Source organism: Schistocerca piceifrons, chromosome 6 (assembly GCF_021461385.2).
Source record: "Schistocerca piceifrons isolate TAMUIC-IGC-003096 chromosome 6, iqSchPice1.1, whole genome shotgun sequence".
NCBI lineage: Eukaryota > Metazoa > Arthropoda > Insecta > Orthoptera > Acrididae > Schistocerca > Schistocerca piceifrons.
Window position 1 is genome coordinate 341355585 of NC_060143.1, and position 18098 is coordinate 341373682.

At 43.8% G+C, this 18098-nt stretch overlaps 1 protein-coding gene across 2 annotated transcripts in view; it reads left to right on the plus strand.

Moving 5' to 3' along the window:
- LOC124802806 (putative inorganic phosphate cotransporter) overlaps positions 1 to 18098 on the plus strand; it is a 375509-nt gene that overhangs the window by 337999 nt on the left and 19412 nt on the right. For both annotated transcript variants that reach the window (XM_047263811.1, XM_047263813.1), the window contains exon 8: positions 6744 to 6982. In XM_047263811.1, the coding sequence (XP_047119767.1) occupies positions 6744 to 6982 (239 nt within the window). The remainder of the gene's footprint in view (positions 1 to 6743; positions 6983 to 18098) is intronic.

Here is an 18098-nt window from a genome sequence, read left to right on the forward strand (position 1 = left end):
TACATTGAGGTGACAAAAGTCAAGGAATACCTTCAAATATCGTGTCGAACCTCCTTTTGTCCGGCGTAGTGCAACAGCCCGACATGGCATGGACTCAACGAGTTGTTAGGAGTCCCCTGCAGAAACATTGATCCAAGCTGCCTCTACAGGTGTCTATAATTGCGAAAGTGTTGGCAATGCAGGGTGTTGTGTACTAACGCCTCTCTCGAATATGTCCCACAAATGTTTGATGGTGTTCATGTCGAGCAATCCGGGAGGCCAAAATATTCGCTCGCATTGTCTGTAACGTTCGTGAGACCAGTAACGAACAACTGTGGCCCGGTGGCATGACATCGTTGTTTGGGAACATGAAGTCCATGAATAACTGCAAATGGTCTCCAAGTAGCCGAATATAACCATTTCCAGACAACGATCGCTTCAATTAGACTAGAGGACACAGTGCATCCCAAGTGAACACAGCCCAAATCATGACGGAGCCACCAGCGGCTTGCGCAGTGACTCGTCGACAACTTAACCGAGAGAGGTGGCGCAGCGGTTAGCACACTGGACTCGCATTCGGGAGGACGACGGTTCAATCCCGCGTCCGGCCATCCTGATTTAGGTTTTCCGTGATTTCCCTAAATCGCTCCAGGCAAATGCCGGGATGGTTTTGAAAGGGCACGGCCGACTTCCTTCCCCATCCTTCCCTAATCCGATGAGGCCGATTACTTCGCTGTTTGGTCTCTTCCCCCAAACAACCCAACAACGTTGACAACTTGTTTTCATGGCTAAGTGGGGTCTGCGCCGCACTCGAACCCTATCATCAGTTCTGACCAATTGGAATCGGACCTCATCTGATCAGGCCGCGGTTTTCCAGTCGTTTAGGATCCAATCGATGTGACGAGCTCAGGAGAGGAGCTGCAGGCGATCTCGAGTTGTTAGCAAAGACACTCGCGTCGGTCGTCTGCTGCAATAGACCATTGACGACAAATTTCGCCGTACTGTCCTAAAGAATACGTTCGTCGTACGTCCCACATTGATTTCTGCTGTTATTTCAAGCAGTGTTGCTTGCCTGTTAACACTCCCAACTGTCGCTCTCGGTCGTTAAGTGAAGGCCATCGGCCACTGCGTTGTTCGTGGTGAGAAGTAATGCCTGAAATTTGGTCTTATCGGCACACTCTTGGCAATGCGGATCTCGGAGTATTAAAGTCCCTAACGATTTCCGAAACGGAATGTCCCATGCGTCTAGTCCAACTACCATTCCGCGATCACAGTCTGTTAATTTCCGTTTTGCGGCTATAATCACATCTATGTCTGAGTAAGAATTGCGGCTCCGGCAATGCACTGCCCTTTTATACCCTGTGAACGCGATACTACCGCCATCTGTATATGTGTATATTGCTTTTCCATGACTCGTCACCTCAATCTATAATTACCTGATAAATCAATGTAGACCATAAAAGAATATTCTTACATTAATAATTAACAGATTTTTGTGAAGTAACTATACAATCCCGTTTGAAGAAAACAAACAAACACTTCAATAGCTGATCAGAATGAGTAGAGCGAAATTGTGTTGATCTTATATCAGTATCAAGATGACATAAAACATCGTCACTTCATGAATAATAACAAAGAAATACAGAATTAGGATTCTTAATTTTATTTATTCCTGCCGTACATAAAAAAGGCGACTACCTAACAGACAGTGACAAGTAAGTGATTCGACCACTTACGGATGCAGAACATGGACGTCGAAGAAACTGGACAGTAAAAATGTTAATATATTTTGACCACTCTTACATGTGTTCTAAGAATACAGCAGAAAGTGAGAATTGCTAACACGCACGTCCCATAGCAGATCAGACTATTAATCCCCCCCTCAATGCAAGACAACCCACAACGAGAATACTGGCAGCTAAATTTATGGTGTAGTGGAAAACAGAAAAAGCTGATATAAAAGACCAAGCCTCAAAAGAATCTAGTGTAGATAATTTATTAAATAAGAGAAACTCTGTTGTGAAGTTCAGATGGCATACGCTTCTCTGGTCACAATGAACATAATATGAAACGCAGCTCATAGAGAGACATAAGAGCAGCCGTTTCCTGCAATTTCAACTGAAAACAGAACGAAATGGTTCATTGATAAAATCGTCGTACAATGAAAAGTATAATGCGCAGCGCTACATAGAAAGTTCAGTCCTAGGTGAAGAAGAGGATTAAAAAGCTAAGCCACCTTTGACCCCTAAAGTGAGAACTGATATGAGCCGTGGAATGTAGAGAAGAGAGATGGTCATAAGCGGGGACGGCATTACTGCTCTTCAACATTTTATGCAATCGATTAATCATTGAGCTATGAGTCTGCGATATCTCAGTTTCTTCCAGCTGTTTACGATCCTCTTTAGTGAACTATGTGGCGCAGTGGCACGGCATTGAAGTCGTTTGGGAGTGATGGTGGTTCGAGACCCCACCCGGCATTTAGAATTAAGTTTTCGTTGGTTTCCCTAAATTTCTTAACGTAACTCGAGATATTGTTTCTTTGAAATGAATATGGCCGATTTCCTTCCCTATCCTTTCCCAATTCGTGCGTGTTCTTTATCTTGTAAAGAACTAGTCAACGGAACATTAGACCCTAACTTACTTCTTTTCTTCAAACAGAACATTACTGCATCCTCCACTTGTGTAAAGAAACGTATTTCCAACAATTTGAAAACACAGGGTGGTGCAAACTAGGTGTTACAAAGATTTTGTCTGCTACGACACATAACGGGTGCTGGGTTCTTGTTATGTTTATTTATTTTTATTTATTTATTTAACCTGATATGATTAGGGCCGTGAGATCCTCCCCTACATATAACCAGGGTTTCAGACATATAATATCTATTACATCATGGTGATTTAAGAATTAACAATTATAATGATTTGAGTGTATGAAGTGGCAGTGTGAGTAAATTATATTGAATACAAACCAATAAAGTTAATACTGGCAGTACTTTTATTACTGAAGCTGCTGCCACTAATAGTGACAGTGATATAATAATAATAATAATAGTAATAATAATGACGATAATGGTAGTGGCAGGCACAAGAAGAATTTATAGGGTTGCAAAATAGATGTTTTCTGGTACAGCGAGTTCTGGGAAAAGAAAATTTAAGAAGATTGCATCGGCTAAGAATACTTGGAAATGAGGAAGATCAGGTCGGAAAGAAGGCTGTACAAGGGTAACGCTTGTATTCAGGGAAAACAGTAATATTTAGTCTTGCTGTATCTACTAGATATGTCATTGCATGTCTCTTGAGGCTGGAGATGTTATAAGGTGCGACAGTTTGTTCCAGAGTTGACTTCCTGCTACTGAGTATTAAGAGAAGGTGGCTGAACGGTGTAGTGATGGGAACGGGTTTTCATCCGTGTTTTTCAGACAAGACTGTTGAGGTCGAGGAGAGATATGAGGGACAGTGTACGTTGATAAGACAGTGGAGAAGACAGAGGATATGAAAATCTCTGCCCTTGTCTGCACGCAACCAGCATAGCTGTGTCTATGATGGTGCAATACTGTCAAAGAATCGAACTTCACAGATATAACGAACACAAGCGTTAATGACCAACTCCAGGAAACGTGAGCCTTCCTGAGAAAGGCCTTGCGCGATAACGTCGTTGTAATCAATAACTCGAAGAGTAAGTGTTTTTACAAGTTTCTTTTTCAGGTCAAGAGAGAAGAGCTTTTTATACTTTGGAGAGCATGGAGAGATGATGACGCCTTCCCGCACATTGCATTTACGAGCTCAGTCCAGTTTAGATTTTCATTTATTATCCTATATTTATGCTCAACCTGAAATTTAATGCAGAATGTTTTCAGAGTGCTTTCCTTCTGCAGCAATAAGTGTGCATAGCCTTGAACTAAATTTCGTGATGGCTTTCTGAAAAACATCATTTTAGTCTGCACAAATCTCTCTGGAAATTGCAGTACCAACATCGTCGAGGGTTGCAGGTGCACCCTTTGAAGACTGTCCTTCAGATCATTCCATAAGAAATAATCAAACAAGTTGAGATCTGGATCGTGAACGGGCCATTCCACACTGCGTCCAGTGGATGCTAAGGTGTCCAGAGCAACCATCTGATCCCCAAATGTCTCCTGAAAGAAATAGAAGACGTCCGCATTACGGTATTGACGTTCTCCATCCTGCATGAACCAGTAGCATGGGAGCATTCGGCCTGGTCGTGTAGTCACTACAAATTCAGCTTCCAGTACGTGTCTGTATTTACTCTGCTGTGACAGATCCCTCAATAAAAATGAGCCCAATAATGCATAGTGCACTGATTGCACTGTGACGTTTTGTTGATGAAGTGCAGGAACTTGAACGTGTTGATTTTCAGTAACCCATTGGCACCATGGAACTAGAAGTGTGCTTCCTAAGCCCGATCAGATCCGTACCGACTGTTCCATTTCCAAAGACCTCAATCATCTCATTTGGAAAAGAATATTGTCCATCCAAATTCCTGTCCTTCAAAGGTAGGTACCGTTGAATTTTGAGGGAGAAAAGGATGAGTTCTCTTTCATTATCCTCTGGAAATAACGTCGTGACATCCTGAGTTGCTGTGCTGCGTATCTTGTTGATGTAGTGGGCTGCTCACTGAATGCGGTTCGCACTTGTTCCACATTCTCCAGGGTTGCAATTAAAGCTGGTCGTCCTAACTGGGCTTTCCTGGAATCATGTAGGGATCCAGTATTTTCAAAACATTTCATCAACCTTTTAAAAAACAGGTAAAACATTACATAAAATCGATGTTAGAGGGTGCTTAAATTTTGTCATCACAGTTTCACATCAGTTCTGTACTGCAATCTCAGCGAGAAATGATCATGTTGCTATTCTTGGACAAATGTGCTGTTAAATTCGGTCTCACCACAGCAATACGTCCAGAATTTGCGTAATGTCAGTTAGATCAACAAACGTTACTCCAATGTTGGTGGGTCCATTCTGAAATATGACGAACTGAGATATCTGTGAGTGATCTACGGAATTTTCAGATCTACAGTACAATGGTATCACAAGGAGAATCTACAATTAAACCACAGTAGACAAATACTTTCTAACACCTATTTTGCGCCACTGTTAAAAAGTTAACATTTAATTATTATTTAGTATTTCAAAGGTTGAGCAAATTCACTACTGGCCTTTAAAATTGCTATATCACGAAGATGACGTGATACAGACGCGAAATTTAACCGACAGGGAGAAGATGCTGTGATATGCAAATGATTAGTTTTCAGAGCATTCACACAATATTGGCGCAGGTGGCGACACCTGCAATGTGCTGACATTAAGAAAGTTTACAACCGATTTCTCATACACAAACAGCAGTTGACCACCGTTGCCTGGTGAAACGTTGTTGTGATGCCTCGTGTAAGGAGGGGAAATGCGTACCATCACGTTTCCGACTTTGATAAAGGTCGAATTGTAGTATATCGCGATTGCAGTTTATCGTATCGCGACATTGCTGCTCGCGATGGTCGAGATCCAATGACTGTTAGCAGAATATGATGGAATCGGTGGGTTCAGGAGGGTAATACGGATCGCCGTACTGGATCCCAACGGCCTCGTATCACTAGCAGTCGAGATGACAGGCATCTTATCCGCGTGGCTGTAACGGATCCCTGAGTCAACAGATGGGGACGTTTGCAAGACAATAACCATCTTCACGAACAGTTCGACGACGTTTGCAGCTGCATGGACTATCAGCTCGGAGACCATGGCTGCGTTTACCCTTGACGCTGCATCACAGACAGGAGCGCCTGCGATGGTGTACTCAACGACGAACCTGGGTGCACGAATGGCAAAACGAATCCAGGTTCTGTTTACAGCATCATGATGGTCGCATCCGTGTTTGGCGACAGGCGGTGAACGCACATTGGAAGCGTGTATTCGTCAACGCCATACTGGCGTATCACCCGGCGTGATGGTATGGGGTGCCATTGGTTACACGTCTCGGTCACCTCTTGTTCGCATTGACGGCACTTTGAACAGTGGACATTACATTTCAGATGTGTTACGACCCGTGGCTCTACCCTTCATTCGATCCCTGCGAACTACATTTCAGCAGGATAATGCACCACCGCATGTTGCAGGTCCTGTACGGGCCTTTCTGGATACAGAAAATGTTCGATTGCTGCCCTGGCCAGCACGTTCTCCAGATCTCTCACCAATTGAAAGCGTCTGGTCAATAGTGGCCGAGCAACTGGCTCGTCATAATACACCAGTCACTACTCTTGATGAACTGTGGTATCGTGTTGAAGCTGCATGGGCAGCTGTGCCTGTACACGCCATCCAAGCTCTGTTTGACTCAGTGCCCAGGCGTATCAAGGCCGTTATTACGGCCAGAGGTGGTTGTTCTGGATACTGATTTCTCAGGATCTATGCACCCAAATTTCGTTAAAATGTAATCACATATCAGTTCCAGTGTAATATATTTGTCCAATGAATACCCGTTTATCATCTGCATTTGTTCTTGGTGTAGCAATTTTAATGGCCAGTAGTGTAACATAGTCAGTTAGTAAATTACTTCTACACCTCCGATGTAACAATTGCAAGTGAGACAATTACATTTGTATAAAGGAAAAAGCGATTCAATACTACTTTTGTGCCGTATTTATTACAATACTCATTTCTTTCATGAAATGCATGTTTCCCCATCAGCTGTTGTATTGAAAACCTTCCAGTAAAACAGGCCGTTAACAGTCACCCAACAAAAATGTCATTTCTTTCAGCCGCCGTTGGACCCGCCGCCGGCATTATCGGAGCGTCGTACGCAAACTGTGACCGGGTAACCGTGGTGGCCCTGTTCACGGTAGGGATGGCCCTGATGGGGACGTTCTACCCCGGTATGAAGGTGAACGCGCTGGACCTCAGCCCCAACTACGCCGGCACGCTGATGGCCTTCGTCAACGGCGCTGGCTCCATCACGGGCATGGTGGCCCCATACCTGATCGGAGTTGTTGCCTACAACGTAAGTGGCACAAACTTCTCTCTAGGAAAATATGATATTTTCTGTGAAAAACTCTTCTGATAATCGAGCATGACACAGCGCTCAAGAATGATGTAAACAGGTAATGAATTACATTTCTCATCGGTATAAAATTAAAAGGAACGGGAAAAACAAGTAAATGAAAATGCTAAAGGAAGGAGTGCACAGAAATGTGTAAAGAGATCTATGTGTGATCTGTATGTCTGGCTTCTAACAGCCGTGTACCGCAAGCCTCTAGAGGAACGGAAGGTACAAAATGGTTGGAAAAGAGCACAGGTAGTTCCAGTTTTCAAGAAGGGTTGTCGAGCAGATGCGCAAAACTATAGGCCTATATCTCTGACTTCGATCTGTTGTAGAATTTTAGAACATGTTCTTTGCTCGCGTATCATGTCATTTCTGGAAACCCAGACTTTACTCTGTAGGAATCAACATGGATTCCCGAAACAGCGATCGTGTGAGACCCAACTCGCTTTATTTGTTCATGAGATCCAGAAAATATTAGATACAGGCTGCCAGGTAGATGCTATTTTCCTTGACTTCCGAAGGCGTTCGATACAGTTCTACACTGTTGTTGTTGTGGTCTTCAGTCCTGAGACTGGTTTGATGCAGCTCTCCATGCTACTCTATCCTGTGCAAGCTTCTTCATCTCCCAGTACCTACTGCAACCTACATCCTTCTGAATCTGCTTAGTGTATTCATCTCTTGGTCTCCCCCTACGATTTTTACCCTCCACGCTGCCCTCCAATACTAAATTTGTGATCCCTTGATGCCTCAGAACATGTCCTACCAACCTATCCCTTCTTCTGGTCAAGTTGTGCCACAAACTTCTCTTCTCCCCAATCCTATTCAATTCTTCCTCATTAGTTATGTGATCCACCCATCTAATCTTCAGCATTCTTCTGTAGCACCACATTTCGAAAGCTTCTATTCTCTTCTTGTCCAAACTATTTACCGTCCATGTTTCACTTCCATACATGGCTACACTCCATACAAATACTTTCAGAAACGACTTCCTGACACTTAAATCTATACTCGATGTTAACAATTTTCTCTTCTTCAGAAACACTTTCCTTGCCATTGCCAGTCTACATTTTATATCCTCTCTGCTTTGACCATCATCAGTTATTTTGCTCCCCAAATAGCAAAACTCCTTTACTACTTTAAGTGTCTCATTTCCTAATCTAATACCCTCAACATCACCCGACTTAATTCGACTACATTCCATTATCCTCGTTTTGCTTTTGTTGATGTTCATCTTATATCCTCCATTCCGTCCAACTGCTCTTCCATGTCCTTTGCTGTCTCTGACAGAATTACAATGTCATCGGCGAACCTCAAAGTTTTTATCTCTTCTCCATAATTTTAATACCTAATCCGAATTTTTCTTTTGTTTCCTTTACTGCTTGCTCAATATACAGATTGAACAACGTCGGGGAGAGGCTACAACCCTGTCTTACCCCCTTCCCAACCACTGCCTCCCTTTCATGTCCCTCGACTCTCACAACTGCCATCTGGTTTCTGTACAAATTGTAAATAGCCTTTCGCTCCCGGTATTTTACCCCTGCCACCTTTAGAATTTGAAAGAGAGTATTCCAGTCAACATTGTCAAAAGCTTTCTCTAAGTCTACAAATGCTAGAAACTTCTTTTAAGATAAGTCGTAAGGTCAGTATTGCCTCATGTGTTCCAGTATTTCTACGGAATCCAAACTGATCTTCCCCGAGATCGGCTTCTACTAGTTTTTCCATTCGTCTGTAAAGAATTCGTATTAGTATTTTGCAGCTGTGGCTTATTAAACTGATTGTTCGGTAATTTTCACATCTGTCAATACCTGCTTTCTTTGGGATTGGAATTATTATATTCTTCTTGAAGTCTGAGGGTATTTCGCCTGTTTCATACATCTTTCTCACCAGATGGTAGAGTTTTGTCAGGACTGGCTCTCCCAAGGCCGTCGGTAGTTCCAATGGAATGTTGTCTACTCCGGAGGCCTTGTTTCGACTCAGGTCTTTCAGTGCTCTGTCAAACTCTTCACGCAGTATCGTATCTCCCATTTCATCTTCATCTACATCCTCTTCCATTTCCATAATATTGTCCTCAAGTACATCGCCCTTGTATAGACCCTCTATATACTCCTTCCACCTTTCTGCTTTCCCTTCTTTGCTTAGAACTGGGTTTCCATCTGAGCTCTTGATGTTCATACAAGTGGTTCTCTTATCTCCAAAGGTCTCTTTAATTATCCTGTAGGCAGTATCTATCTTACCCCTCATGAGATAAGCCTCTAAATCCTTACATTTGTCCTCTAGCCATGCCTACTTGATCCTCTGCTGCCTTCACTACTTCATCCCTCAAAGCTACCCATTCTTCTTCTATTGTATTTCTTTCCCCCATTCCTGTCAATTGTTCCCTTATGCTCTCCCTGAAACTCTGTACAACCTCTGGTTTAGTCAGTTTATCCAGATCCCATTTCCTTAAATTCCCACCTTTTTGCAGTTTCTTCAGTTTTAATCTACAGGTGATAACCAATAGATTGTGGTCAGAGTCCACATCTGCCCCTGGAAATGTCTTACAATTTAAAACCAGGTTCCTAAATCTCTGTCTTACCATTGTATAATCTATCTGATACCTTTTAGTATCTCCAGGGTTCTTCCATGTGTACAACCTTCTATTATGATTCTTAAACCAAGTGTTAGCTATGATTAAGTTGTGCTCTGTGCAAAATTCTACCAGGCGGCTTCCTCTTTCATTTCTTAGCCCAAATCCGTATTCACCTACGACGTTTCCTTCTCTCCCTTTTCCTACACTCGAATTCCAGTCACCCATGACTATTAAATTTTCGTCTCCCTTCACTATCTGAATAATTTCTTTTATTTCATCATACATTTCTTCAATTTCTTCGTCATCTGCAGAGCTAGTTGGCATATAAACTTGTACTACTGTAGTAGGTGTGGGCTTCGTATCTATCTTGTCCACAATAATGCGGTCACTATGCTGTTTGTAGTAGCTTACCCGCATTGCTATTTTCCTATTCATTATTAAACCTACTCCTGCATTACCCCTATTTGTCTTTGTGTTTATAACCCTATAGTCACCTGACCAGAAGTCTTATTCCTCCTGCCACCGAAATTCACTAATTCCCACTATATCTAACTTTAACCTATCCATTTCTCTTTTTAAATTTTCTAACCTACCTGCCCGATTAAGGGATCTGAAATTCCACGCTCCGATCCGTAGAACGCCAGTTTTCTTTCTCCTGATAACGACATCCTCTTTAGTAGTCCCTGCCCGCAGATCCGAATGGGGGACTATTTTACCTCCGGAATATTTTACCCAAGAGGACGCCATCATCATTTAATCATACAGTAAAGCTGCATGCTCTCGGGAAAAATTACGGCCGTAGTTTCCCCTTGCTTTCAGCCGTTCGCAGTACCAGCACAGCAAGGCCTATTGGTTATTGTTACAAGACCAGATCAGTCAATCATCCAGACTGTTGCCCTTGCAACTACTGAAAAGGCTGCTGCCCCTCTTCAGGAACCACATGTTTGTCTGGCCTCTCAACAGATACCCCTCCGTTGTGGTTGTACCTACGGTACGGCTATCTGTATCGCTGAGGCACGCAAGCCTCGCCACCAGCGGCAATGTCCATGGTTCATGGGGGGGTGTTCTACACCATCGCCTGATAAACAAAGTAAGAGCCTACGGAATATCAGACCAGCTGCGTGGCTGGATTGAAGAGTTTTTAGCAAACAGATCACAGCATGTTGTTCACAATGGAGAGACGTCTACAGACGTTAAAGCAACTTCTGGCGTGCCACGGGAGTGTTATGGGACCATTGCTTTTTACAATATATATAAACGACCTAGTAGATAGTGTCGCAAGTTCCATGCGGCTTTTCGCGGATGATGCTGTAGTATACAGAGAAGTTGCAGCATTAGAAACTTGCAGCGAAATGCAGGAAGATCTGCAGCGGATAGGCACTTGGTGCAGGGAGTGGCAACTGACCCTTAACATAGAGAAATGTAATGTATTGCGAATACATAGAAAGAAGGATCCTTTATTGTTTGATTATATGATAGCGGAACAAACACTGGTAGCAGTTACTTCTGCAAAATATCTAGGAGTATGCGTACGGAACGATTTGAAGTGAAATGATCATATAAAATTAATTGTTGGGTAAGGCGGGTACGAGGTTGAGATTCATTGGGAGAGTCCTTAAAAAATGTAGTCTATCAACAAAGGACGTGGCTTACAAACCACTCGTTCGACCTATACTTGACTATCGCTCATCAGTGTGGGATCCGTACAAGGTCAGGTTGACAAAGGAGATGGAGAAGATCCAAAGAAGAGCGGCGCGTTTTAAGATGGTGCGTTTCTGGATGAGGTATCGAATATATTGCTCCCCCTATTTATACCTCCCGAGGAGATCACGAATGTAAAATTAGAGAGATTCGAGCGCGCACGGCGGCTCTCCGGCAGTCGTTCTTTCCGCGAACCATACGCGACTGGAACAGGAAAGGGAGGTAATGTAGTGGCACGTAAAGTGCCCTCCGCCGCACACCGTTGGCTTGCGGAGTATAAATGTAGATGTAGATGGGTAAAACAAAATAAACTAAGTGTTTCGTATTAACGCTATAAAGAGGTGTTGGAAAATGAAACAGAAATTTACATCAATGTTATTCCACGTGTCGTATTCCAAAAGTTGAGGACCAATTCCAGTCAATCCGTGGACTTTCCTTCCATTATTGAACAATTAGCAGACCACCAAATTGTTTTACACTGATAGATCTACATTAGATGTTGGAAGGTGTTCTCAACAGAAAAGCACAGATAATTAGTATGTGTTTAATATTCTCGCTAAATAAGACACTACTGAGAGGGTTGAAATGTAGGTTTTGATACGGGAAATATACCGAGGGGTTCTGCTAAAATGAAGGTGCTTAAATAGTGCCATTTTCTGTGAAATTTTCTTGTGTTTATGTACGCTGATATTTTTCAATAATTCTTTTGATTTTCTGTTCTTTGTTGTCGGAATTATTCTAGGTTTTCTGAAATAACTCAACCAGTCGCTTTTTATGATGCTTCAGATTTTATTTACCATGACAGGTTGCGAATCACATAACGATTCATCATTAGATGCTATACCATTTTAATGCTTGTTCGTAGCTTTGTGGTGGTCGTGCAGCTGTGGAAGGACAGAAAAAACAAAAGAAGTAAGCACTGAATGTGACGAGATACCAGGAATTATTCACGTCGTACAATATAACTTTCAAGTGGTATTTTCTTTAACTTACCGAAAGAAATTGTTTGTCAGTTCACAGTCAACTACAGGAGCTTAAGTATTATGACAGAGAGATGTTGCTGGTAACTAGTTTTCATCGACGGCATACTCGCCGTCGATGATCAACCGCGGTAGTGCGGAACCGAGAATCTAACTAAAACGATGCACAGTCTTCCATTAAGAACAGATGAAACAGCATCTACAGAACGGGGAATCATCACTGCAGTTTTCGGTGATAATGGTCGCCACTGAATACGAAAAGCTGAGGAGGAAAATGCACTGTTCGACAAAACAAAGAAATACGAGGGCTGTCCAGAAAGTAAGTTACGATCGGTCGCGAAATGGAAACGACTACGAAAATCAGATAAAGCTTTGCAAAGATGTGTTGGGCAGTGTCTCTAGTATGACTCTAGGTAGAATTATGTCGCTCTTTTCATTCCTGAGCTCTTAGTGAGCGCGTAAAGATGTTATAGAAAATAGTGTCTCCCGCCAAGTACGAGGGCCTGGTGAGAATTTTCCCCTGAAGCTATGCAACCAACATTACATAACTGTCGTGCGGTTTCTTCTTCAAGACAATTCTCAGCCTCAATCTGCAGGGGCAGTGAAGATGTTCCTGCATCGTTTCAATTGGAAATGTTTGGTTACCCACAATACAGCCAGTAATTGTCTCCCACTGAGTTTCATCTCTGCTCAAACGAACCGCTGGCTATGAAGACAACATTTTGGCACAGACAACGAGCTTTAGCCCTAAGTAGAGAATTGGCGGGTAGCACTGGCGGCTGCCTTCTATGATGAGGGTATTGGAAAGTTGGTTCAACGCTACGACGAATGTCTGAGTCAGAACGGCGACTACGTAGAGAAGTAGCTGAAAGGTGTAGCTAACTGTTACAAATGAAACATTTCTGATTTTCACTGTGATCTTCATTTCGCGATCAATCGTAACTTACTTTCTGGACAGCCCTCGTAAAAACCGCCGAGAACGGGATGAGAAAACGAAATGAAACAGCACGGGTGAAAGGATATGTGATTCAGTTATTGGAAAATAGAGTAAAATCTGCAAAGAACTCGGCAGAATCCGCCCGCTTAACAGTATGGCGTTGGACCCCTTCTGGCCTGCATGCATGCTCACATTCGGCTGGCATGGGTGTCATAATGCCGTTGAATCCTCTCCAGAGACAAACTCGCCGACAACTGATGTTAATGGTCGTTGATACCATGGATATGGGCACTGGGACGGAGTGGTCCCACATATGTTCCAATGGGGATATACGTGGAGATCTATTTCGTCGTGAGAGTACACCATCATAACGCAGACTGTTCACGCAGACACAGAGCATGGTCGAACCTTGCCCAGTTGAAAAATGGTACCACCATACTGTCAAATGAGGGGTAACACATTAGGACGCATGATGTCTGTGACATACTGCTGTGCCGTCAAAGTTCCTACAGTCACTACCACCTGTAAACCTGAAATCACACCCGATGTCCCCCACAGACCAAGACACCAGGAGTAACACCGCTACAACCTCTCCAAGACCTGGGACTCGTTACCAGTTCGCCACCATACTCGCCGACGATTGTCATTTTGGACAGTGCAGAACAACAATTCATCGGTGAACGCAATGCGACGCCGTTCTTTACCGGTCCATGCTACCCGATCGTGGTAGCATTGCAAACCCAAACGTTCTACATCTACATCTACATCCATACTCCGCAAGCCACCTGACGGTGTGTGGCGGAGGGTATCTTGAGTACCTCTATCGGTTCTCCCTTCTATTCCAGTCTCGTATCGGTATGCCTCTGTGTAGGCTCTAATCTGATTTTATCCTCATGGTCTCTTCGCGAGATATACGTAGGAGGGAGCAACATACTGCTTGACTCATCGGTGGAGGTATGTTCTCGAAACTTCAACAAAAGCCCGTACCGAGCTACTGAGCGTCTCTCCTGCAGAGTCTTCCACTGGAGTTTATCTATCATCTCCGTAACGCTTTCGCGATTACTAAATGATCTTGTAACGAAGCGCGCTGCTCTCCCTTGGATGTTCTCTATCTCTTCTATCAATCCTATCTGGTACGGATCCCACACTGCTGAGCAGTATTCAAGCAGTGGGCGAACAAGCGTACTGTAATCTACTTCCTTTGTTTTCGGATTGCATTTCCTTAGGATTCTTCCGATGAATCCCTGTCTGGCATTTGCTTTACCGGCGATCAACTTTATATGATCATTCCATTTTAAATCACTCCTAATGCGTACTCCCAGATAATTTATGGAATTAACTGCTTCCAGTTGCTGACCTGCTATATTTAACTAAATGATAAAGGATCTTTCTTTCTATGTATTCGCAGCACGTTGCGCTTGTCTACATTGAGAGTCAATTGCCATTCCCTGCACCATGCGTCAATTCGCTGCAGATCCTCCTGCATTCCGGTACAATTTTCCATTGCTACAATCTCTCGATATACCACAGCATCATCCGCAAAAAGCCTCAGTGAACTTCCGATGTCACCCACAAGGTCATTTATGTATATTGCGAATAGCAACGGTCCTACGACACTCCCCTGCGGCACATCTGAAATCACTCTTACTTCGGAAGACTTCTCTCTATTGAGAATGACATGCTGCGTTCTGTTATCTAGGAACTCTTCAATCCAGTCACACAATTGGTCTGATAATCCATATGCTCTTACTTTGTTCATTAAACGACTGTGGGGAACTGTGTCGAACGCCTTACGAAGTCAAGAAACACGGCATCTACCTGTGAACCCGTGTCTATTTCCCTCTGAGTCTCGTGGACGAATAGCGCGAGCTGGGTTTCACACGATCGTCTTTTTCGAAACCCATGCTGATTCCTACAGAGTTGATTTCTATTTTCCAGAAAAGTCATTATACTCGAACATAATACGTGTTCCAAAATTCTACAACTGATCAACGTTAGGGATATAGGTCTATTGTTCTGCACATCTGTTCGACGTTCCTTCTTGAAAACGGGGATGACCTGTGCCCTTTTCCAATCCTTTGGAATGCTACGCTCTTCTAGAGACCTACGATACACCGCTGCAAGAAGGGGGGCAAGTTCCTTCGCGTACTCTGTGTAAAATCGAACTGGTATCCCGTCAGGTCCAGCGGTCTTTCCTCTTTTGAGCGATTTTAATTGTTTCTCTATCCCTCTGTCGTCTATTTCGATATCTACGATTTTGTCATCGTGTTGTGATGTTAACGGTAGCATACGCCTGCGACGGCAATTCCTTATTCAGGTTGCTGTAGTCTCCGAGCAATAGTGCGGAATGACATATAATGTTCAGGGTGCCCATTACTTGTTCCCGTATGATAGGAGCAGATATGAAGGCGTTACAATGTGAGGCTGCCCAATACGACGATCTTTCCTTGTGGTGGCAGACGTGGTCCATCAGAACCTTGACGACGAGTATTCCTACCTGTGTTCCCATGCAGTCGAATGTCGTGCTACTGTCTCATCGGAATGTCCCAGAAATCTGTATATAAAACGATTCGACCAGCCGTCCAAATGCATACCTACAATGAGGACCTTTTCAATCTCTGTTACATGCTAATAGTGCTGTCTCCATGTTCTTCACAGTGATCCCTCAATACCTGACACTGTTCACTCACATTGCATACCGTACCAGGCCTGCTACCAACACGAAATAGGAAGAACACGAATGCACTGTGGAGGCCGCTCTACGAGGGGGTGCTCAAAAGTAGTGCCTCCTTATTTCTTATTTTGTTCTCAGTATCAGTTGAGGCATTACATCTCATGCATATTACTCGATCGACTTTCCTGTTCCGCTGACACAAGTTGTAACACTTTGCCAGCACAAGGCTCCGAATTGTAGCATGTAACGTGGCGGCATGTAACGCAAGTACGCCGATAAACCAAAACATAATGGCGACTGCCTACCGCTAGGTAGGATGCCGCCTGCTAGCGTTGCGGGCACGGGACGTGGTAACTAAAGTACGTAAGCGGAGCAGACTTAAACGGGAGCTCACCATAGCGAATATATGGGCTGCAAATGGGGTAATCCATTGAGATAAGCGACTTTGACAAAGGGCAGATTATTACTACGCCGAGCCTGTGAACGAGTATTTCCAAAACGGCGAAGATGGTCGAATATTCACTTGCTACTGTCGCGAGCTTCTACGGATAGAGGTAGAGCAGTGGAACTACCACTGGGCGCTAAATAGTTGGACGTCCATGACTCTTCACAGAACGTGGCATTCGCAGGATTGTCGGCTCTGTAAAGTAGGATAGGTGGTGCTCAGTGGCATCTCTGCCGAAAGAGCACAATGTTGGTGCACACACATTTGTTTCGGAGCACACCGCTGACCGTACATTGTTGAGTTTGGAGCTCCGCGGCAGACCCATACGTGTTCACATGTTAACCCAACGACACCGTGAATTACGACTGCAGTGGGCATGGGACTATCGGGATTCGACCGTCGGTCAATGGGAACGCGTCGGTTCTTCCTGTGAATCACATTTTTGCTACACTAAGTCGCTGATTGTCTCCACAAGCGCCGTAATCAAGGTGAACGGTGGCTCGAAACGTGCAGAGCGTCACGGATGCAGGCTCGTGGAAGCAGGTATTATGCTATGGGAGATATTCTCCTGCGCTTGCATTGGACCTGTGGTAATAATCGAAGACACGCTGACAGCTACGAACCACCTGCATCCCTTCTACATCTACATCTACATCTACATCTGCGTGATTACTCTGCTGCTCACAACAAAGTGCCTGGCAGAGGGTTCAATGAACCACCTTCAAACTGTCTCTCTACCGTTCCACTCTCGAACGGCATGCGGGTAAAACGAGCACTTAAATTTTTCTGTGCGAGCCCTGATTTCTCTTATTTTATCGTGGTAATCATTTCTCCCTATGTAGGTGGGTGCCAACAGAATGTTTTCGCGATCGGAGAAAACTGGTTATTGAAATTTCATGAGAAGATTCCGTCGCAACGAAAAACGCCTTTGTTTTAATGACTTCCACTACAATTCACGTATCATGTCTGAGGCACTATCTCCCATACTTCGCGATAATACAAAACGATCTGCCTTCTTTGTACTTTTTCGATGTCATCCGTCAGTTCCATCTGATGCGGATCCCACACCGCACAGCCGTACTCCAGAACAGGGCGGACAAGCGTGGTGTAAGCAGTCTCTTTAGTAGATCTGTAGCACCTTCTAAGTGTTCTGCCAATGAATAGCAGTCTTTGTTTGGCTCGGCCCACAACACTATCTATGCGGTCGTTCCAGTTTAGGGTATTTGTAACTGTAATCCCTAAGTATTTAGTTCAATTTACAGCCTTCAGATTTGAGTGACTTGTTGCGTAATCGAAATTTAGCGGTTTTCGTTTAGTACTCATGTGAACTTCACACTTTTCTTTATTCAGGGTCAATTGCCACTTTTCGCACCATACAGATATGTTATCTAAATCATTTTGAAATTCGTTTTGGTCATCTGGTGACTTTACGAGACAGTAAAAAACAGCATCATCTGCAAACAATCTAAGACGGCTACTGAGATTGTCTCCTATGTCGTTAATATAAATCAGGAGCAATAGAGGGTGTGACCGAGAGATTCTAGGCGCTACAGTCTGGAACCGCCCGACCGCTACGGTCGCAGGTTCGAATCCTGCCTCGGGCATGGATGTGAGTGATGTCCTTAGGTTAGTTAGGTTTAAGTAGTTCTAAGTTCTAGGGGACTGATGACCTCAGCAGCTAAGTCCCATAGTGCTTAGAGCCATTTGAACCATTTGAACCTTCTGCACTATAGTGTAGCAATCCCTGGTAGGAAATCATGAATCCAGC